General features: G+C 35.5%; 1 protein-coding gene across 7 annotated transcripts in view; it reads left to right on the plus strand.

Moving 5' to 3' along the window:
- The first annotated feature begins 3483 nt into the window (after window positions 1-3483).
- The window catches only part of LOC117325539 (myelin transcription factor 1-like), a 52485-nt gene continuing 32323 nt past the window's right edge, over window positions 3484-23645 (plus strand). For 5 of the 7 annotated variants that reach the window (XR_004532281.1, XM_033881834.1, XM_033881837.1 and 2 more), the window contains exons 1-3: window positions 3484-3606; window positions 5350-5432; window positions 16597-16687. Coding sequence is in view for 5 of the 7 variants with exons in the window: in XM_033881834.1 (XP_033737725.1) it covers window positions 3588-3606; window positions 5350-5432; window positions 16597-16687 (193 nt within the window). In the remaining 2 variants the exon portion in view is untranslated. Of the gene's footprint in view, window positions 3607-5349; window positions 5433-15836; window positions 16074-16596; window positions 16688-23645 lie in introns of those variants that run through there. The other 2 variants (XM_033881835.1, XM_033881839.1) reach the window with 2 other exon arrangements.

Genomic DNA, 23645 nt, shown 5'->3' on the forward strand with positions numbered 1-23645 from the left:
TTCTTGGATACTTGGCAGGCTTGATAATTATATGAAACTATCTTGTGATTAAACGTTGATTTTGTTGTGAAAGGTGAAGGGTATAGCATGCCACTTAACCAATCATTAAGTGATACAAATCTTACTGCAATGCAAAATAGTATAGAAAACTATATGGCATTTGACAGGCCTATAATGTTCCGCCCTTTGGTACTCTTGTTCCTACAATAATCCCACACTCTGAGTAGAGTGTTGGTCACTGGGATAGGATAAATACAAAAATTACGTTACAAATTCTAGGGATAATATTCCTGTAATCGCTCTAGTAATAACATAAACCTCAACAGCATCTTTGCTCTACAGATTCATTTCATTCAGATGGTCATGGAAACTGCATCCATTATTCACAACCATTATCTCTTGTATTTTACTTATCAAAGACTTAATGTGAAAAATGAGGCAACTCACTATAATTAGAAGCTTCAAAGTCCTCACTCCATTCTGACTGGTTATTTTGGATCTGATTGTCATGAAACTTCAAACGTATGTAAATATGTTTTTGAATTACTTCCTCATGTGAGGGGATTGCATTGCCTGCGAGTCTGGTTTTACTACGATCAATCAGTGTATTTGAAGGTTTGTGTATGGGTGATAAAGTTCATTATGTTCATGTAGGTCAATATGGTTAAAGAGACTTACCCGCAGAGGGACCGGTAAACGGCACATCTCCGATCACTAAATAAACTTCAGTACACGTTTCTATGTGACAAAATTAGAGGCATTCCGACTTTATTTCTTGAAAACAATTACAGAATATGTATTTAAAAGACGTTTTAAAACTCAACCTGAGAGGGAAATGTATGGAATATAACGGCAAATCTTCTTTGTAAATCGCCGCTGCCTTTGAAGTTATCACTGTGCGGCACTGTGCACGTGCTTGTTTCTTTGATGTGTCAATCAAATTAGACTCCACTTTATAGCGGGGACTTATTGCGGGTTGCGATTAAATAAATAATATTTAAAAAATGAGGTTTTAATATCACTTTTCAGCGTTTTATAAGGAAAACAAAATGAAAAACTCAACAATTCCAACAATCTGTCATGTGTAAAAAATCTTTTTCTATTAGCCAATTTTTCTGATCTCTCTGCGGGCAAGCCTCTTTAACTAATAAGTTCATTATGTTCATGTAAGACCAGTTTTTGAAGGTGCTGTGACCTGACTACAATGAATTCTTACTGGTGGGTCCTGATAGCATTGTTACAAGATGTAACAACATTTTGGTGTTCGAATTCATTGTTTGTCAGATATTCGAATAATTATGTTGATTTGCATTAATGAATTTGACCAATGAAAACACAAGATCCATATTTGAGGTATGTAAATGTATAAAACCAGTGCTGATATGAATGTGTGTGATATGATAAGTGCTTATGTAATAGTGCATTATGTATTAATAATATTTTACAGTGTAATCAAAATTCCAGTATCATTTCAGAAACTGTAATAGTAAGAAAAGTATGTATATGTACAGTAATTACATCAGTGCTTCTATGTTCAGTTTCCTGGTCTTCTGGATTTTGAGAATTGTTTTCCAATGTTTTGGGTAAAACATTGTGTATGTTATATTTTGATTGGTTTTAGGAGAAGTTATGTTTCTGTTTTGAATGTATATGAAAAATGGACTGGATATTTGTTATAAATGAAGTATTTATGTAATGCTTGTTATGTACAGATGTTTCCTGTAAAGGGACCAAGTGCAATAAAAACAATTAACATTGTCAGATGTCAGTGTCATCCTTCACAGACAGCATGCTGTGTGTTAAATGACTATTAATGTTTCCATCCAAGGTCTAAATTAGACTGTCGTAAATTAAGCTACATTGATACGGACAAATGGACAGACAATATAGATGTTACAACCTCAAAGTCAATATTTCAATATCCAAATGATTAACCCTCTTTTCTTATACTATAATGAAATTCTGTAACAAAGCTAGCACTCACTTGTACATTTCCAAGGAGTAGCTATTTTGAGACAGAGAGGTCGGGTCAGCCATTCAAATCCATAAATCATGTACATGTCTGTCCTTATACCCTGGTATACTTTTATATCCAAGTAAATAAAGTGACATCCTTGTTATATTCAGTTTTGCTCTCCACATCCTTGGGAAATGTTACGACAAAATCAAAGGCACATGACTATTTGATTGGTGTAATAAAAAAGGAAATTGACCAATCGCTAACTAATAGATTTCCTCAAACATCGCAGCAGAATGACAACCAAACCAGTCAATATAATAGTATGGCAACCTCCAGATTTGTTTAATGCATATCAAAAGGATCAAACTAGTTTTTTTTAAAACTACAATATGGCCATAACTGACCTTGGTTTTTGCCAGGACATATTCCAGGGGTGCAAGAGGGCAAACATGAACATAGCCCTTGGTGTATCAAGGATGGGAAAGTATAGACATGTTACTCAGGTGTCAGGGTTAATAATTTTCTCATTGGATTCTTTATCAATATACACATCTTTTTTGTCAAATAGATTTTCCTAGTCGGGTTCTGTCGTATTTTGACACAATTTGGCCATTATTAATTAAAGAGAATCAACTGTTGAGTGCTTCTTAAGATAATTTCCCATTTCTTAGATTTATACCATGATGAATTAATTTGCCAAAACAATTTTTAAATTGTGTTCAATGGGAATGACACCAACTGTAATATGGAGAAAAAAAGGTGACACAGAACCATGAACATTGAAAATATATATAACATACAAATATTAATGAAGTCATGAAAAATTCCTGAAGAGAAAATATTAATATGAAATCAAAACAATTCAATATTGAATATGTTGGTTTGTAAGAACATTGAAAAATTCTATTTTGGCAATTACTTACAGATCAGTGACTCTTTCAAATGTGTATGTATAAGTATAACTTGTAGCTAAAAAAAGAAAAGCTCTGCTAAACTATATGTAGTCTTCCATAAAAAAGGTATCTTTAAAATATATTGTTGGTATTATGGGTCAATTCGTATATTGACAAAATATATAGAGGAAGTGATTTGGTTTGGTTGTGTATACAGAAATAGGAGAGTTTTAATCAGATTGGAAAAAAAATAAAAATTATTTACAAACTTAACAGAACTCATGACCCTTACTTCTGCAACTAACAAAAATGTGTATCTGTCAATTACAATTATAAACGGTAAAAAAATTACAATTAAATGTTGCAAAATAAAGGCAAAGATACATTGTTGTTGCCAATATAACGTATTGAAAAAGGCAGTACCCGTAACGCTGAATCTAAGACCATTTAATGAGTTCAAGACAGTCAGATAAGTTAATATGATATATTGAACTATTGTGTATGATAATACACCATATAGTGTTTAATATCGAGTCCGTTTACTGAATTAATTATCATTCCCGCCACCCATTCAAACTTCCAGCCATTGAACTTACATTCCTAAGCATGCGCACAAAGTTTTCACAGAAGTATTGTGGGATATGTAAGTTTCGCATGCACACCAGAGCAAACCATTCAAAGAGTATTTTTCGCAAATATATTTTAGCTCTGTCTGTTACTTTTAATGGTTCCAAATGCCTAAAAGGAAACAAGGTAAGTCACATATATTGTTAGATTAACTGCATCGTTACTGTATCGTGATCAAGGCGGAAATATGCAAATCTCAAACTCTTGCTATAGCCCTGTGTATTGGGAGAACAACAATGTAATACTTTAGTATATGTTTACATTTAGTGTTGTTACTCTGTGTAACAATGTATGCATGATATACTTTAGTATTGATACAGTTAAGTTGAAACGGGCACCTGTTACATATATGTAAACAATGTATAATTGCCGACCTCGTGTTGTGTGACGCGCATATATTCCCGCCATTAAAGTTACGCTTATGTTGTGTATTTCGGAATATACAAGACTTCATCACATGTTGACTCAACATGAAAGCTCACTTTATCCATAAATCTCTCTAAGCAATTAAAAGCATGCTTCGCGTTGTGTCATAATGTTTGTTTATGTTTCGTCATTTCGTTTTGGTTTGTGTTTACTATTGGCGAGCGTGAAAGCGTCACCAGTTTTGACGGATTTAGTCGACGCTCTTCAGAAGTTCAATACATATAATTTATTGGAAAGCATCTAAAAAGTTAGAGATTTTCTTAATGTTTTATGTTAGATATATTTCTTTCAACGTTTGCATACTAACATGTTTTTGTAGATTATTTAGTTGATTTTTTTGTAAGAAAATTAGCACCCCTCCCCTTCATCCATGCCCACCGGTGTTGCATGCAAGACTGTAGAACGAATATTCATACCCTGCCTACACTGCTCTCCGGCAGGGTATGAAGTCCCTCCCATTGCCGATAGTGTAGCAAGCCCCGATGTGATTCACATCGGGCAGTATAAGCGGTGGTAAAAAATTCTCGGATAAATAAACACATGTAAATTGATGATTCTGGTATCTATTATTAATATTCAAGCCACAAACCTGCACATTACGTCAATTGTTTGACAATAAATAGTAAAATCCAAAACGAGCAAGACACACGGAGATATCAGTTCAAACATACCGCCATCTTTGATACAAATGTAAAGGTCAATTTCCTTATAAGGAAATCAAAATAAATTGATGCTAATGAGGTTTCCCGCGAGATTTCAACAGAAAAACAGATTCAGAGTAATATATCTCAGTAAGGAAGGTCAATTCATTCTGAAATTATTTAATTACGCAAAGTAAGATTCGCTTTCTTCACAAGAGTTACAAAACAGAGGTTAAAATATCTCTGATAATGTATTTATTTATCGTAGTAGCTTCATCCAAATATGGTCACGGGTTCCATATTTGGGTCAGCATCCTCGCGAGAGTTCTTCGAGAAGTAACATGGCGGATCACGGAGACAACTCCAAGCAGTATGATATCAGAATATGCGAAATAAAGATTTCCAGATTAGACGGTAGGCTAATACATTGCAAAATTGTGTTAGAAATGTTTAATTATACCAACTATTACTCCAAAGTTAAACGATATCCGCTATTTGTAGCATTTTCGAGGTTCACTGTTTTGCTACATTACGAGCAATGGGAGGGAATCGTAGCTCTGACGACGACCATCTGTCAGAAATTGTCCGTCCGTCGTCCAGAGCTACGTTATCGCAGCTAGCAAGACTGTGACATGTATACAAGCTAAGGATCTGATAATAAAGTGATTAAGTGACATTTCATTACAGTGTTATCATGCATGGTGTTCTTATAAATCTTTTTTCGTATATGCTGTGACAAACATAGCATGTACCCACGATACATTAAAATCATCATTTACCTATGATATGTTTCCTTGATTAGAAATGATTGGAAAGACGGATGGGCCCATAGAAGTGATCACGCCCAAACCAGTCGATAAGAAATTAACCCAAGCATTATCAAAGGTATGTAATGTCTTTGCATTAGTATTAGTGCTAATACTTCAGCAACATATTAATGTCATTACATTCTTTCCTACAGATATAAGAGTTTATTTCCTTAATGGAAAAAGAAATGAATCTCTTTCCTTTAGGTAGAAAATTTTATTCCCTTACCAGACAGACAGACAGACAGATTCTTTATTTCCTCAATTTTGAGATTACATGTCTTTTATCAGTGAACTAATTAACATGAATAAAGTAAAGAAAACGTGATATATACATGTTACATTGCTACATTATAAGCGTTGCAGATTATTTACATAATTCAGTGTCACTGGTATCTCAAACACAGAAATTTATGCCTCAAGAAAAGTGCTAACTTCAAATAGCATCTGTTCTACGCAGTGCGCAACTCCAGTGATGCAGTTCTCCCACTCACTATCGTCTATATCCATCACCATTCTACTTCCTAACAGAAACAAGTACTGCTCATCTTCTTCCAGAGAATCAAATTTAACGTAATCACTAACTTTCAGTGTGTTAACAACATGCTCCAATAGCACATCTCTACTTACCGGAAAAAGAAATGAATGACTAATGTCAGGTTAGGAACTCCCTCAAAATTTATGAATGAGTGTGCTGGCTGAGTGGCCGATACAAAACCTAAATGTTTTCATTACATAAGATTGATAAATAACCTCTTTCAGTTATAATTATAAAACACTTCTGTTTGCATAATTTTTGGTTTTTGATGAATTTCTTGTTTTTTTAGACCTCCTGAAAAACATGGATTTCAGAAGCTTGAAAATAAGAAAAAAATCATCAAAAACCAAATCCCACATGAGATTTAATCTATTATACACATGAGTTTTGAAATATAAGGCGTTGTTTCAAGCTTTGCTTGATTTCATGACAGAAGTTTTGTTGTTTTTCATAAAAAAGCTCTTTATAAAAATAATCAGAGTGAACAATCCCAAACTGTTGGAAGTTTAAAATTTACCTAAATCTCAACTCGAGACTCTCAATACCACCACTGTGGGATTTAATTTGGTGCCAATGTCAAAGACCATTAAGAGATATTCCTGCCAAGTACCCTGATACAAAAAATCTTTGAGTATCGTGTCACATGTATTTGCAAGTCATAATTTTTTTTAAATGAACTGTATCGGGCAGGGGTCGACATTAAGGCTTGTCCGCTTGTCCGGTACCAAGTGAAAGTATCAAAGCACTTGTCCGATGAACATTCACAAGACTTCACCTTAACGTATATATTTGATAAAAAAGAAACGAAAACATAGATAGTGAACATTGGAAGTGACTTGTTCATAACGAAAGTAGTTTAATTCGGAACACTATGCAGATGATAACTGAACTTCCCATGTTTTTCAAAAATATTCAATCAGCCCCATTGGTGTCTTTGAATTGAAAAAGTGTACAAGGAAATTGCAAGTTAATTTGAAGGACTAAAGTGGCAACAGATGCTGATACTATCAGGCTCGCTATTTATTGCAAGATTTAGCAAATATAGTATTTCAGATATTTAATATGCATTTTTGCATTTCTACAATGATGTTCATGTTTTAGTCAGTTTATTTCTATTCTTATAAGACTAGTTTAGTTTCTGTAAATCAAAAATAGGCAGTCAGTAGCATTTTTTTTCTTCATTATGTAACTTGGACAAAACACTAATAAATATCAGTAATATAGTTGTCATTGCAATGTTATCGTTTTACTGCATGACATGCAGACATTGAAAAACATCATTAAACTTAATTGAAAATTTTCAAGTGGGACAAGTGATAATTCCATTCGGACAAGTGAATATAAATGTTACTTGTCCAAAGGGACAAGTGCAGAAAAAAGTTAATGGGGTGTCAAGTGGCAGCGGGGTCATTTATGTCTTACAGATATTTTCTGGTTTTTTACTGAAAACTTAACAAGTATTTTTGATCCATGAGAATATAATTAATAAGTAGAATGTCTGTATCATTTTCTCGAATTCACTATCTACATACACGTTAATTATTTTTTGTACGAGCATGCACATGTATTCAGGTGTGTGTGACATGTTGACAGTATTCTTCTGTATTCTGTCCATATGAACCGATAATCTTGATTTCATTGAAAAATTCATTGTTATCATTATTAGGGTATAACATGTAAAATGTTTATATTCATTTATTCCTATGTCACACCATGTTATCTGATATGTATACTGTAGACAACAAATGGATTCTTGTCATTTATGTCATTGCACATCTCAGTACATATAAACAGTTAAGCGAGCCACTGGATAAGTCAAATATTTTACCTGGTCTCGTTAATGTCGACTAATGTCTTACTGTCAGAAACATTGAACAACTCCTCAGTTTAATATATTTCCTGTTTCTTTACTGAAGGAACTATGTTTCCTCCCCGTCCATCCATCTTTCTGTCCACTCAGTTTTCCGCACTTTTCCTAGCCATGTTCAAGGTAGTATGAGTAGATACAGATCAAGTTCGAGTTTTTGGGTCAAGGTCACTTGCTATTTTTAGCAGAAGCTGATAGGGGACATGTTTTGCTTTAGCAATACCCAGCATGCTTGTTATTTTTTCTTTCTTGAAAATTGTTATTTAATTTGTACTCCAAATGACGATGTGCTATATGAATTATATGATATAATCAATGATACGTTTCGGTTGTAACAAGGTGAATAAGATGATGATGCCAATCATTGTGATCATGGTGACAGTATCAAAGGTAGCTGTTACAAGGAGAATTAATTAGTGATATTAGAGAAAAAATATTATTCCCCAATATACTACAGATGATTAAAGTCATTTAAAACCTGGCTTGATTCCTAAAATATGCAACTCAGGTTTCAGGTTTATTAATCATATAAGGTAATATAAGGCCACTGTAATTTCATATACTTGGAAATTATTGACAAAATTAGTCAATGTTTAATTTGATAAATCTATTCACAATGCTGAAAGATTGGTCGCAACTTTTGTGAAGTAGATATGATATAGTTTATGAATTGGAATATTTTATGGAAATACCTTTAATTAATTCAATTTGCCTGCATGATTTAAACTTAATGTGTTCATGTGGTGGAAATCAAACTTGAAGAGATACATTATGGCAGTGCAAGTATTATAACATTGTGGTGATATATGAGGTCGAACATGACAAGTTTTATTACAGAATGTCAATAAACAGGATTGGCTGTAACAATGCCTTTATTAGTCTCCACCAGGGGGTTGTGTCATTTCGTCCTTCCATCCATCCTTACATCCATCCATCCCTTAGCACTAAATCTTGTCCTGGCTCTATCTCCAACACTACTTTTCACTGGAACGTCATACCTGGGTCTTGACTTCACCTAGGTGAGACAGTGTGTTGGTCAGTATGACCTATATTTTGACTTTTGAACTACGTAAAAAATGTTGTCCAGACTCTATCCCCTATATATTTGTCACTTTAACTTCATATATACTTCCTAGTGTTAGGGCTTGGGTGAAGGGCTTGGGTGAGGTGATGTGTCATGTACCAAAGTAAGTCATATCAAAGAAAATCTTTATTTTAGGCCTGATCCCCTGTATTTGTTGTCGCTGGAACTTCTTACTTTTGGTGTGGGTTAACTATCAAACTCATCAGCTGATCGGCTGTAATAGCTGGGTCAATTAATACCTGTTAAATAAATAAATGAATTGCATTGAACTTCTAACATAAATTACTAAAATTATTTACGTTAATTAATCCATTCACATTTATACCATCAAATGTAATAATTAAATTATTGAATATGGTGGTCTGTAAAATTTAAGGAGGCAGTGTTAAGAACTAGTTCCTGCATGAATGTATTATCTGTACATTCTTGCCATTTAATTTCATACTCAGGAGGGGACTATAACTTACTGAATTGTCAAGTTACAGGCCTAGTCTACAGTGGTTATACAAGTGAAGAGCCAGACCCAATATGCTACAATGATAAGTGCCATGTTAAAAAATACATGCACTATGTATTTATTACTTATTATTCTTACTATAAATAAATATAAAAAAATACTATAAAAGAACTAGTATGGATCATTTAGGATGATAATTAGTGTTCAATGTCCTATTGGATATCTTATAACCAATTAATGTACCCATCACTTACCAAGTTATATAACACTGTATGTGTCCGTGTGTGCATGCATCTGTGCAAGATATATCATGAACCAGTGGACAAGATTAGTTCATATTCATATCATAGTATCAAACCTCAAGTTCTGAACCTGATTAGATTTGTTAGTGATTATTGGTCAAGGTTAAAGGTTAAAGGTTGTGTCTGACCACTAGATTTGTTAGTGATTATTGGTCAAGGTTAAAGGTTAAAGGTTGTGTCTGACCACTTTTGAAATAAAAAAAGTTTGTGGATAAGATATCTTGTGAACCCCTGGCCCAGGACAGGTTGCACCATAACATCACATTGTCAAATTTTACACCTGTTTTGATTTTGGTCATCAGTCTAAGTTTGAATCCAAAGTTGCATTTCATCACTTTTAGAATTCTGTGATTTTCATCAGGGTTGAAGGTCACTTTTGAAATAAAAGATGCCTAATGAATACCTGGACAGATATATTTTATTGATTAATGAAGAGAGATTTATTTTATTGATTGGGGAGGGGGTAGTGAGTAAGGTAACTAGCCCCTTATATACAGGACTATATGGTTTGAAGTTGAGGTTATTTTCTGCCTGTGAGTAGTGTGATCTCCAAACAGCCGCCTTGGATGTTGCTGGTAAGTTCTTAACTTTCCAGCTCTTGGCTTCTCTGAGAGGCCTTATATTGACATTTTCATCCACATAATGTATGCAGAGACTTGTACAAAAAAATCAATACATGTCGTATTTCATCCAGTAAATGGAAGTGTTACAGAAGTGGCTGTTATAGGGTTCTTCCACCAATTAATGATGCAAGACACAGGTCCCTCTCTACTGTCTTCAAGGTCATCTAAGTCAACTGCAGGCTCTAGTGATCATTTATACCAGACAACACTTGCTCAATTTCAAACTTATTTCGGTATGCATGGTTAACATGTTTAACTGTAGAAGTCAAATTTATGTTGGTGTCAGAAGCTATTTTCAGAGCTGGAAACAAAAAAATGTTTTGTTATGACCATTGTTGAGTATTTTGCAAAGGACATATTGATATGATTGATAGATGAAACTAAAGGGATACAGCTGCAGTTTCCTTTTAGGACTCCTCAGAGATGTCAAAGGTCAATAAGTCTTTAGTGGAATTTAGGAAAATCAAACTGGGCCAAAAGCAAATGTAATACATTAAAATATGCACAGTATCCCCATAGTTTAATCTGGTTAACTTAGAATATTTGATAATTTTAAAAGAAAGAACAAGTGTCTATTTTGAAAAGTAGCAGGGCTATATTGTTATTGTTAGAATTATTGTTCCGCTACCAGTGAATAGGTTTTCTCTCCGTCATGTAACACCAAAATTTGTCTGCTTCATTAGCGGCTTCATTCCTTGAGCGATTTTGATCAAACTTCACACAATTAAAAAGGACCATGAATATCTAAATTCTTTGACAGGTTTGATTTTCAGGTTTTTAGGTTAAGTTCACTGTTACTATTTGTAGCATGGGCCAATAGGGGACATATATTGCTTTTGCAATACCCAGTGTACTTGTTTAGACCTATCGACCTGAATTATAAATATTGCACTTAAAATACATTGTAATGCTCTTTCTGATTTACCAGTATTAGAAATGGTAATGGACCTAGTTTAACACTTGAATTATTACATATTTACGGATTCTGAAATCTAAGATGGCAATCAGTTAAGGGGTTATGTATACTTAAGATAGAAAAGGAGCTTGGATAATTGATAAGTGGCACTTATTTCTAACTTGTCCTTTATTTCACATTAGTACATTTGATAGATTCTGAAGACTCGAAGTGGTGCCTATTTTAGTGGCCATGGCACCTTAAATTCACCACTGGCAACCAGTTATTGACCTATGAGGCACCTGCATTGACACTAAAAAGATTGCGTAAAATTGCAATTTGGTTAATCTTTCAAAGGTTGCAGTCAATGAAACAACGTTGGTCACCATCAAAAAGTTACAGAGAGATGTTACTGATCTAAAGAATTGAAAGTTTTTTTTGGGTTTTTTTTTTTTTTTTTTCAAATTTAGACAACTGGGCCAGGCAGCTAACTTTTCCAATTGGTGCCTAGATTTTATGACTTGGTAGACAAACTGGCCACCTGGTTATAATATTAATTTTGAGCCCAGATTTTCATTCTTTTGTATCCAGTCCCTTAATATAATAATAGCACAGTGGGTTTAACACCAGGAACCATGTCATCCATGTTTGTTTGGGCAGAAGTGATGCTTTTTGCCCCTCAGCCAAATGGCTGATGGCATATTTCCGTCACTCTGGTGTCTGTCAGGCCATAATTCTTTGTGCTAAAGAAATGGTCTGTTGTAGGTTTCTATATTCTGATTTGAAATAGTTGTTCTGTCTGTTGAAAGATGGTTGATCATATAGCTTTTTCCTAAAATATTTGGAGTTGTGTCAAATGCTTAATATTATATACCAGTTTTCACATCTCCTGGAGATGGCTAATATATATACAGTGGAACTTCGTTAACTCGAAGTCGACGGGACCACGAAAAAACTTCGAGTTATCCGAGTGTTCGAATTAAGCGAGTTATCGTTATTGGTGAAAAGTTTGGTCAATATTTGTCAACATTATATAATCATTATAACTTCGCTCTGTCGCTCATCAGTTTAGTGTGAAGACTGGTCAATACATGTAAATATATATGTAAAGTTTCGTTATGTCACTTGTAATTTGGTGTAGTTTTGCTGATATACAGTCACGATAAAGTTTCTTTCACTTAGTCACTTCAATAACGATCTGATGTGCAAGTCATGTTTGCAAAAGGTAAACGATAAAACGGAATTCGACAAAATAACAAGTTATTAATGTCAAAACAAATAACCGTTTAAGTTTAACACAGATTGCATACAAAACGTAACAGAACCATTACTTTTTATTGGACAAATATAAAATACTGTTTGATCGGCCTACTTACTTTTTATTGATAACCACGCCATTTCCATGTGTATTAGCACCGGAAGTTGGGCTGCGCATGTGCGTATAAAATGTTACTGTAACTGAGTTGGCGTTTTATCCGATTTAAAAGACAGCACTGACCGTTACAGTTGTACTCTGAACACCTCGGCAGTAATTACGCTATTGTTTCAGTAGTTTAAGGATTTAATAGGCGCCGGTGACTGTGCCATTTCTACACCTGTAAAAGCATCAGCCTGGTAGATCTACCGGTGTGTCAGAGATTAGTTCCGCTTGAGCGAACGGGTAGATGAGTTGTTGACTATCGTGTGTACTGATATCGGCGACCGCCTTGGGAAATTACCTGATGTAAGTAAAGCAGTACTTTTTATCACCAAGACTTGTTGTTATAAGATTCAACCGACAATTTCTTTTATGAATTTATGAAACCAGTGCCGATATGTTCAGTATTACAAACGGAATTTAGCTCTTAAAAAATTTCGGCGTTTGCCACCGATCAACGAAAATTATACTTCGAGTTATTCGAAACATTTCAAGTAGGATTTTTATTGTTGGGACCAAATTTTTACTTCGTATTATCCGAGTTTTTCGAGTTATCCGAATTCGAATTTTCCGAGTTTTTTTTACTAAGATAAAGAGAGAATTCGGCCGGGACCGTCGAGGTACTTCAAGTTAAGCGGGGTATTCGAGTTATCCGAGTTCGAGTTAACGAAGTTCCACTGTATGTTCCTTGTGAGGAATTTAATCCTTCAATTGTTAAAACTACATGTTATTGAAGGTGTTCATTTATTTGACTGATAGGATTAAAAAAAAAAATATGAATAATAATAATGTTTTATCAATATACCAATAGCATATCTTTGGTCTAAATTTTGGGTCCAAATTTCTTGATATATAGGAAAATTTGGAGTATGGTTATGTCTGAAATTGGTAGTAAAACTCGACCTCTCCTAATAGTGCCATCAACTGTCAGTATTTGATGTTTTCCTATTGACATAATGATTTGGAAGAACTTCATAAGAAACCTAAATCTGGAATCGTGAACTTGTTTAAAAGCACAGATTTCATGCTTAAGCATGCATTGGAAAGGTTTCATGAAAATAGGCCCTGGGGACTTAATATTCTGCTTCTGCTCTTATTCAGATTTAATGATGGAGTTAATGAAGTTGTTTCTTAGACCTGAATTGACCTCTGTATCTCTGCTGATATTTTAGTGTTTTTGTGGTGATGAGCTGGTTAAAACCACGACTATACACTGTATCGAATTAATGCTGACCAGCTCTAACAACCTGCTAACATATACAGGTACCGGCTTAATTTACCTGCACTGTCCTTTATATTATTGTGATAATCGTCAGCTGCGATCGTCAAGTTACTATGGCAACACTATTTTGACATGAAGGCAGTGTTGACTGTAGTGTGGATGCTCGGGTATTGATCCGTGCTGTATCTGTCATCGTTGCTCTGAGTCTGGCACTAGGATCTCTGCTTTACACTGATGGAATTCCAACTTAAAACTTGGACATGTTAGGCCTGGCCTGGTGTGAATAAAAGATCACAGCAGTATACTCTGCTTGAACAGGAATTAACACAAATCTTTATCAGGAACATCTTTCTTCAATTTTGTAAATATCTTTGAGTTTTCTTTGATAAACAAAAATCATGACATCTGTTTTCATGGATTTGAGAACAAAATTCACTTGAGGGGCTAATAAAATTTAAAAGTTCTTTGTTGTAATATTTAACAATGAAATAGAGACCAATTTATGCAATTCATTTCATATCTTATCTTGTAACTCACAATACATTAGTTTGTGTGGCATGATAGCTAAGTAGATTCCACATTAGAATATCTTGACAGAAAAGAAGTTGATGTACACAATGTCACCAGCATGCATAAAGTGTACGTGTGATGTGACAGGCTCGTGAAAATGAGTTGTGCATGACATGAGTGAGTTAAATCTAGATAAAAAGGAATATGTATAAGGTCACAACAAAACCCATTAAGTGAGTCGTGCATCGCTTGAGAGAGTGAGTTAGGTATAAACATCTGCATAAAAAGGATTCTGTAGGGTCACAAAACCCCAAGTATACATAGACCTGTACATTAATTAGTTGGTACAAAAGTGTGTCCTGCTTCAATCTTACATCCATTTTGGCTCTGAAACCCAGTCTGTCTTTATTCCATGATTTAACTTTCACAAAATGTCAATCAGGGAGATTGTGTGTGTGTTTCAAAAGCCGTTGTATAGACCTTCAGTGGCTTATAACTGGCCAACTCATACCTAAAAACAACTGTTGGGCTAATTGAATTTTTAAAATTGTGACTAATAATTTGTCTAAATTGGGTCCAACATCGGGAGTCTTTCTCCTATATAGGAAAGGTTGACAAGTGTATGACATCTGATCATTAATTAATGCTACTTAGAGAACCCAATACAGTTAAACTTAAATTACAAAATACTGACAATTAGAATCTTAACTCCTGTTCATGTAATACTGAAATTATAAAACCTGCATAATTTGTTTATTGATTTCGTGTTACATGTCAAAAGTTTGTTTCATATATGGAGTTAATGAACGTTTTTAATTAAGTCAGTCTAGCATAACACTTGAGTTATTATAACCATGTTGGTGAATAGAAATTAAAGTGTGTGGAATTTAAACAAGTTCAGAACTATTGATTTTTGTACCTGTATTTGATGTGCAGTTATTCCCGCCATCACTGTTGCACGGGAACTGTTATGGATGAAGTACTAAAGTCTAACAACTTTACTAATTACTAAACTCGTGTGCTAATAGTTTGCTTTGTCATACTTCACTGCACCTCGGAGAAAAACACATCTGCACGACAACGGAGGATCTCCCTGTATGTAATCTCCTCCCAGATCAATACTTGATAACTGTTAAAAAGTGCCCTCCATTTTGTTACCAGGCTGATGAACATGTAATAACACTAATAGGAATGGTCCGATCAGGACCGTGGCATAGTTGTATGTACCACTACTGGTCATTGTGTAGTTTTCAGATAATCAAACAGACAATGAATTTGCCCTTGGGTATAGGGAATCAGTTGTCTGTTTAAAGAAGTATAAGAATGTGTGCTAGTTGTTGTATGTGGTACAGCTGTCTGGAGGCCTGTCTGTGTGTGTTTTTGGGGTGGAACATGGTCAGGGGTACAAAACAGATCACTGTTTGTCAACTACAAAAAAAGTGACACATGACTTGGTGCAACTCCTTAGGGTGTTATTGTCCAACATCTGTTCAAGGTATTCAATAATTCAAGTAGTTGATAATAGAGATTCATTACCATTCATAGCTAAAAACTCTGGTAGCCAATCACAGCGCTCGACTCATAGGACAAAGGCCTGTGTGTCGGTGTTCTGAGAGAGGCAGCCACAGCAGCTCTCGGGGAGCTGGGTAAACAGCATACACAAAGCAGGAATAGTGCTTCAATAGGCTTAATGTTAATGAAGGTAGCCTCACTCGCCATACTCGTAGGCCATCACAAACTAACCTGCTACTTTGTTCCTGCATATTAATTGTGAAAACCTACCTGTTAAAAGTGGGATTATTCAGGTAAGGTCATTTTTAGATAGATGTTGCTCATGTTTGTGCCACTTTTGAGGAATTTTGAAGGATCTTTAATAGGATTGTGTTGTGTTTTGACAGTTCAGTAAAGTCGTCCAAGTCTCCGACATTTCTACAGAGTTGTGCATGGAAGTGATTAATTATTAATGAGCCTGAAAGTGTTGGTGGTTGTTTGTAGAACTTTTGTCACACCTTTGAAATGGTCATCAACACACTTGGTCACTGTGCTATAGGTAGGTAAGGTGACCAGGTGTTTAGTACACAACATGTGACCATTTTGGAATTAGTGTATGTAGTCGGTGAGCTCTCCAACTTAGTCCTGGAAACTTATGTTAATGACATGAGTCAAGTTCTGCCAGTTTGATCCAATATGGCTGATGCCTGAGAAACTTGTTGATGTGATGTACAACAATAGTTTGGTTGTGCTTGAAAATGTAGATTTTTAACCTTTTTCTATGTCTGTAGGATTATAGTGGACAAATGTATGGAGATATTTATTGATTTTTGACAGAATCAAACTCGGAAAACGGATCAGAAACAAATCACTAACATCACCAGAACGGTAAACATATTGAGAAAAACAGGATCAGTTCCAGCAGCAGGTAAGTGACTTACTTTAAATTTTGTTTAACTGAGACAAAAGAAATCGGTTAATTTTCAGCAATATCACTTTCAGTGAATATGCTGTTTTATTTATGTAAACTATTAGGTTCGGCTAGCAGGTAAAGTGGAGAACTGAAATTTCTTTGTGAAGTTATATTATTGATTTTCTTGTAACTTTGTTCAGGGAGATGTGCTATTCCACCACAGATTAAATTGTGTGCAGTATTGGATTTCAGATTTAATTAGTTTTTAAAATAGGATTGAATTTAATACAGAACATTTTCAAGGATCAAGTTTGAAGTTACATAGACCACATCTGCCAAGTTTTAAGAACTTTGCTTAATTTTTATCAAGGATATGGAGGAAATGTGTAAAAAAAAAAATATATATATTTCTCTCGTATTATGAAATACTAAATTCGACAATTTTGTTTGAAGATTTTTTTCTTCATGATATTGTTTTAAGTTAGCAAATGTATATAATCAGTTGAAATTTCTTGAAATAAAACAATATAACTTTTTTTAAAGTATCATTTAAGTCTGACTTCAGTTTCAAATATATTTAATTCATTGTTATATTTAGCATAATATTACAACATTATTCTACTTAAAATGCTGAACAGCTGATACTTTCCGTACTTATATATGTACATATTTATGGACCTTTTTATGTAGAATATCACAATTTACACTATAGAGAAATGTTCCTTTGTGACTTACTACATGTATTGATTTTCCATCCCCAGTTGTGGGGATACCTGCAGAGCATTACCTGTACAAGTGTGTCACACACCTAGGTGTACTAGAGAGTGGTCTCAGTGTAACTGTTAGGGCAGATGTTAGGCAGGTAAAGGGAGTTGATAAAGCAGGTGTTAACGGCACGTGAATGGCTCGCTTTAGACAGACCTAGAGTAAACAGACAATTGTCTGGTCGTGTGCCGGCTGCCTCCCGTGGCAAACTATACACAGAAAATTAAACTTACACATAGCTACACAAAAGATTCTCCAAAGTTATGGCAGAATGACTCTGAAAAGTTTCAGAATCATTAAATAGTGATAATGTTGAACTTTATGAAGAAGACAAAGGGGACCAGTTTAGTTGGTGTAGTAGTACTATTTTTAGACTTTCCTGGTGGTAAAAGTGTCTTTTAAAGGGAAGGAGTGAAATTAACAATATCACTTAGAAATTGGCTCTGTTTATTGGGACACTGAGTGAGCACTTTTGATATACACTAATTTACCAAAAAATAAATAGATAAATAAATTTAAAAACACCTGGTAGAAAAATGGTACTGGGTATGGTTAGTATCATTTTCTTTTATAAAATGCCTTAATATACTATAAAGAGCAACTTTAATCAGTTTTGATTAAGAGTTTTTGTAAGAACTCTCTTACAAAAAATCTTTTTTTTTCTGAGAGCTTTACATGCATGTATTAGCCAGTCACATGACAGTAACAATAGCATCATTCACTATACCTTCAGATATATATTTACCATAAGTTCAATAATTTATTGAAAAGTACTGTAGTAAATAACATTAAGATTTTAACTAGAACAGTAAATAAATGGATAATTTTGTCCATATATACTTTTTTTTTAATTCAATTAATATCATTAAGAATCATTCAAATAATTTTGAAAAAGAATATCAAATGAATGTTGGAGAAAGAAAGTAATTTGAAATTATAAAAATGAAATTTGGAAAAATTAATATATAATTCAGAATTGAACAAATGATAATTTTGAAGAAGAACTTGAATAATGATTGATTGGCAGCTATAATCCCCGACAGTAGTTGTCATCATCAGTGTATGATTACCTGGATGTGGAACAGTCGCACCAAGAGATGATGGCAGAGTCATTGATCTGTCAGTCTCTAATACCCTATTATATTGATCTGGAGGAAAAAACAATCTCTTGTTACTGGGCAGATAATAAGACGTTTCAATTGTCATTTGACGTTCTCCATCATCCTTGTATCTATATTTTCCCAATATCCTCACTCAATAATAAAAAAAACTTGGAACCAACTAGGAACCCTATACCCTATCTAAAAGTGTGTCTGTCATCATTGGTTGTCTGTCTGTTATCACTATCTGTCATCATCAGTTGCCCATATTTAGTTTGTCATCATTATATTAGTTAATCATCTTTTATCTGCCATTGTTGTCCATATTTTTTTGTCACTGTTTGCCTGTCATCATCAGTTGCCTGTTTGACTGTCATCACAAGTTGTCTGTTTGCCTGTCATCAGTTGTCTGTTTGCCTGTCATCACCAGTTGTCTGTTTGCCTGTCATCATCAGTTGTCTGTTAACCTGTCATCATCAATTGTCTGTTTGCCTGTCATCATCAGTTGTCTGTTTGCCTGTAATCATCAGTTGTCTGTTTGTATGTCATTATCAGTTGTCTGTTTGTATGTCATTATCAGTTGTCTGTTTGCTATGTCATCATTAGTTGTCTGTGTGCCTGTCATCATCAATCTCTGAAAGTAAGCAATGGATATCATTCACATTTGTATGGAAGCATGTTGATGAGGTGGGGATTCCAAATTGTACAAATTTTGGGGTTGACCTCAAGGGGGGGGGGGGGGGGGGGCCAATTTGGCTAAATTTATATGAACAACTTCTTCTCTGAAACAGCTCATATTTGACTGGTAGAATCCTTTTGAGTAGGGATTCAAAATTTTAGGAAGGAAGCAACTGACCCCACAGGGGGCAGAGGGCGGGGCCAAAGGGGTCAATTGATTTAAGCAATGGATATCACTCACATTTGTGTGGTAGCATCCCTATGGGTTTGCTCCAAAAGTCAATTTCATTTCATGGATTAATGCATTTTTTGGCATAAAAACCTCATGTACCCGTATAAAATATCTATGATATATTGACATAGCAATACCAGTGACAAATATACTTAAGCATCATTCTTGTTTCATATCTCATGAAAACCAGATGAGCGATACAGGCCCTCTGGGCCTCTTGTCATTGTTTGTCATCATCAGTTGCCCTTATTTGGTCTGTCATCATTAGTTATTTGCTCACCTTGGTCCGAAGGACTTAGGTGAGCTTATGCCATACCCCGTCATCCAGCGGTAAGTCAGTCAACAATTGACTTCTTCTTCGTAACTGCTGATCAGAATGTAACAAAATTTGACTGGTAGCATCATTATAGGATGCGGATTAAAAATGTACAAATGGTGGGGTTGACCCCCCTGGAGGCTGAGGGGCGGGGCCAAAAAGGGTCAAGCTTAATTGATCTTGTGATATAAATGACTTCTTCTCTGGAACTAAGGAATGGATATCACTCATATTTGTCTGGTAGCATCATTATGGGATAGGAATTCAAAATTGTACAAATGATGGGGCTGACCCCCTGGGGGCCTGAGTGATGGGGCCAAAAGGGGTCAGTTTGGCTTAACTGATATAAACGACTTCTTCTCTAGAACTAAGCAATGTATATCACTCATATTTGTCTGGTAGCATCATTATGGGATAGGGATTCAAAATTGTACAAATGATGGGGCTCATCCACCGGGGGCCTGAGGGGCGGGGCAGACCCAAAAGGGGTCAATATGGCTAGACAATTGTTTGTCTGGAAGGAAGCGATGGATATCAATCAAGGGGATGAGGATTAAAAAAATCTGTAAATGGTCCAGGTGACCCCAAGGGAGCTTATGGGTGGGTGTTAAAGGAGTCAATTTGGCTAAAGATATATATATGACTTCTCTGAAACTAAGTTATGTATATCGTACATATTTGATTGGTAGCATCCTTATGAGAAAGGGATTCAAAATTGTATCTGTCATCATTAGTTGTCCATCTTTTATCTGTCATCATTAGTTGTCCATTTTTTACCTGTCATCATTAGTTGTCCATCTTTTATCTGTCATCATTAGTTGTCCATCTTTTATCTGTCATCATTAGTTGTCCATCTTTTATCTGTCATCATTAGTTGTCCATCTTTTATCTGTCATCATTAGTTGTCCATCTTTTACCTGTCATCATTAGTTGTCCATCTTTTACCTGTCATCATTAGTTGTCCATCTTTTACCTGTCATCATTAGTTGTCCATCTTTTATCTGTCATCATTAGCTGTCCATCTTTTAATCTTTTACCTGTCATCATTAGTTGTCCATCTTTTATCTGTCATCATTAGCTGTCCATCTTTTACCTGTTATCATTAGTTGTCCATCTTTTACCTGTCATCATAAGTTGTCCATCTTTTACCTGTCATCATTAGTTGTCCATCTTTTATCTGTCATCATTAATTGTCCACCTTTTATCTGTCATCATTGGATATCCATCTTTTGTCAGTCATCATTCTTTGACTGTCTTTTGTTTGTCATTTTCAGTTGTCATCTTTTACCATGCAGTCATCATTAGTTGTCTGTCTTTTGTCATCATTAGTTATCCTTCTTTGTCTGTCACCATCGGTTGTCCACCTTTGCAATTGTCTGTCATCATCATTGTCTGTCTTTTGTCTGCTGTTTTTTTTGTCTTTCATATTAGAAATCATCATCAAATGGAGATTTGGGATTGTTTAAATTGCCCTTCCTTAGTCACTGCTACTCGTAGAAGAGCATGACTTCCTCAGTGTTAAACCTCCTGTTTCAATATATTGTATTTTTGTACTACAGCTGATCACATTAACTGATATCAGAGACTAAATTTGCTAACACCTGCCACGTTTCCTGTCTGTGCACTCAATCGGTCATTCAGAGCAAGAGGTCAAAATCTTTAAAACTAATGTATGATGGGAAATCACAATCCTAGCAGAATATTTTAAAAGGTTATGAACCTGTAATGTTTCATATCGATATTTTTGTTCAGCAAAGATATTTTTGCCCTGTAGCAGTTACACAAGTAAAGCTTTGAACTAAATAACAAGAAGAATATTGATTTTTTCACAACTATGAAAAACCCACAGAATCAGATATGTTGGCCTAGCCATTACTGTTGTATTTGGGCACATAAAAAAGATGAGAAAATCAAATCCTGAAATAGAAATTTTCATAGGTTACACAGGGTTTAAATTACCACAATCACATGGTACAGTTTTGATTATCATCTTGCAGAAACTGTTTGGTATACGAGAGGTGAAAGTCACAGTCACAAGCTGTCGTGAATGTGATAGTCACAGTCACAAACTGTTAGGAATGTGATAGTCACAGTCACAAACTGTTGGGAATGTGATAGTCACAGTCACAAACTGTTGGTTATATGGTGGTCCAAGTCACAAACCGTTGGCAATGTGAAAGTCAGTCACAAGCTGTTGGGAATGTGATAGTCACAGTCACAAACTGTTAGGAATGTGATAGTCACAGTCACAAACTGTTGGGAATGTGATAGTCACAGTCACAAACTGTTGGTTATATGGTGGTCTAAGTCACAAACCGTTGGCAATGTGAAAGTCAGTCACAAGCTGTTGGGAATGTGATAGTCACAGTCACAAACTGTTGGAGATGTGATAGTCACAGTCACAAACTGTTGGTTATATGGTGGTCCAAGTCACAAACTGTTGGCAATGTGATAATCAGTCACAAGCTGTTGGGAATGTGATAGTCAGTCACAAGCTGTTGGAAATGTGATAGTCAGTCACAAGCTGTTGGAAATGTGATAATCAGTCACAAGCTGTTGGAAATGTGATAATCAGTCACAAACTGTCGGAGATGTGATAGTCACAGTCACAAGCTGTTTGTTATATGGTGGTCCAAGTCACAAACCGTTGGGAATGTGAAAGTCGGTCACAAGCTGTTGGGAATGTGATAGTCACAGTCACAAGCTGTTGGGGATGTGATAGTCAGTCACAAGCTGTTGGAAATGTGATAGTCAGTCACAAACTGTCGTGAATGTGATAGTCACAGTCACAAACTGTCGTGAATGTGATGGTCAGTCACAAGCTGTTGGGGATGTGATAGTCAGTCACAAGCTGTTGGAAATGTGATAGTCAGTCACAAACTGTCGTGAATGTGATAGTCACAGTCACAAGCTGTTGGGAATGTGATAGTCAGTCACAAACTGTCGTGGATGTGATGGTCACAGTCATAAAGCTGTCGTGAATGTGATAATCACAGTCACAAGCTGTTGGGGATGTGATAGTCACAGTCACAAACTGTCGTGAATGTGATGGTCAGTCACAAGCTGTTGGCGATGTGATAGTCACAGTCACAAACTGTCGTGAATGTGATGGTCAGTCACAAGCTGTTGGGGATGTGATAGTCACAGTCACAAACTGTTGGTTATATGGTGGTCGTCCAAGTCACAAGCTGTTGGGAATGTGATAGTCACAGTCACAAACTGTCGTGAATGTGATGGTCAGTCACAAGCTGTTGGCGATGTGATGGTCACAGTCACAAACTGTCGTGAATGTGATGGTCAGTCACAAGCTGTTGGGGATGTGATAGTCACAGTCACAAACTGTCGTGAATATGATGGTCAGTCACAAGCTGTTGGGGATGTGATAGGTCACAGTCACAAACTGTCGTGATATGTGATCGGTCCAAGTCACAAAGCTGTTGGCGATGTGATAGTCACAGTCACAAACTGTCGTGAATATGATGGTCAGTCACAAGCTGTTGGCAATGTGATGGTCACAGTCATAAACTGTCGTGAATGTGATGGTCAGTCACAAGCTGTTGGCGATGTGAAAGTCACAGTCACAAACTGTTGGGAATGTGATTTCGATAGTCACAACTGTTGGTTATATGGTGGTCCAAGTCACAAGCTGTTGGGGATGTGATAGTCACAGTCACAAACTGTTGGTTATATGGTGGTCCAAGTCACAAACTGTTGGGATGTGATAGTCACAGTCACAAACTGTCGTGAATGTGATGGTCAGTCACAAGCTGTTGGCGATGTGAAAGTCACAGTCACAAACTGTTGGGAATGTGATTTTGATAGTCACAGTTATAAGCTTTTAGGAATGTGATACTCACAGTCACAAATTCTTGGTATTGTGAT

Source organism: Pecten maximus, chromosome 4 (genome assembly GCF_902652985.1).
Source record: "Pecten maximus chromosome 4, xPecMax1.1, whole genome shotgun sequence".
Classification (NCBI taxonomy): Eukaryota; Metazoa; Mollusca; class Bivalvia; order Pectinida; family Pectinidae; genus Pecten; species Pecten maximus.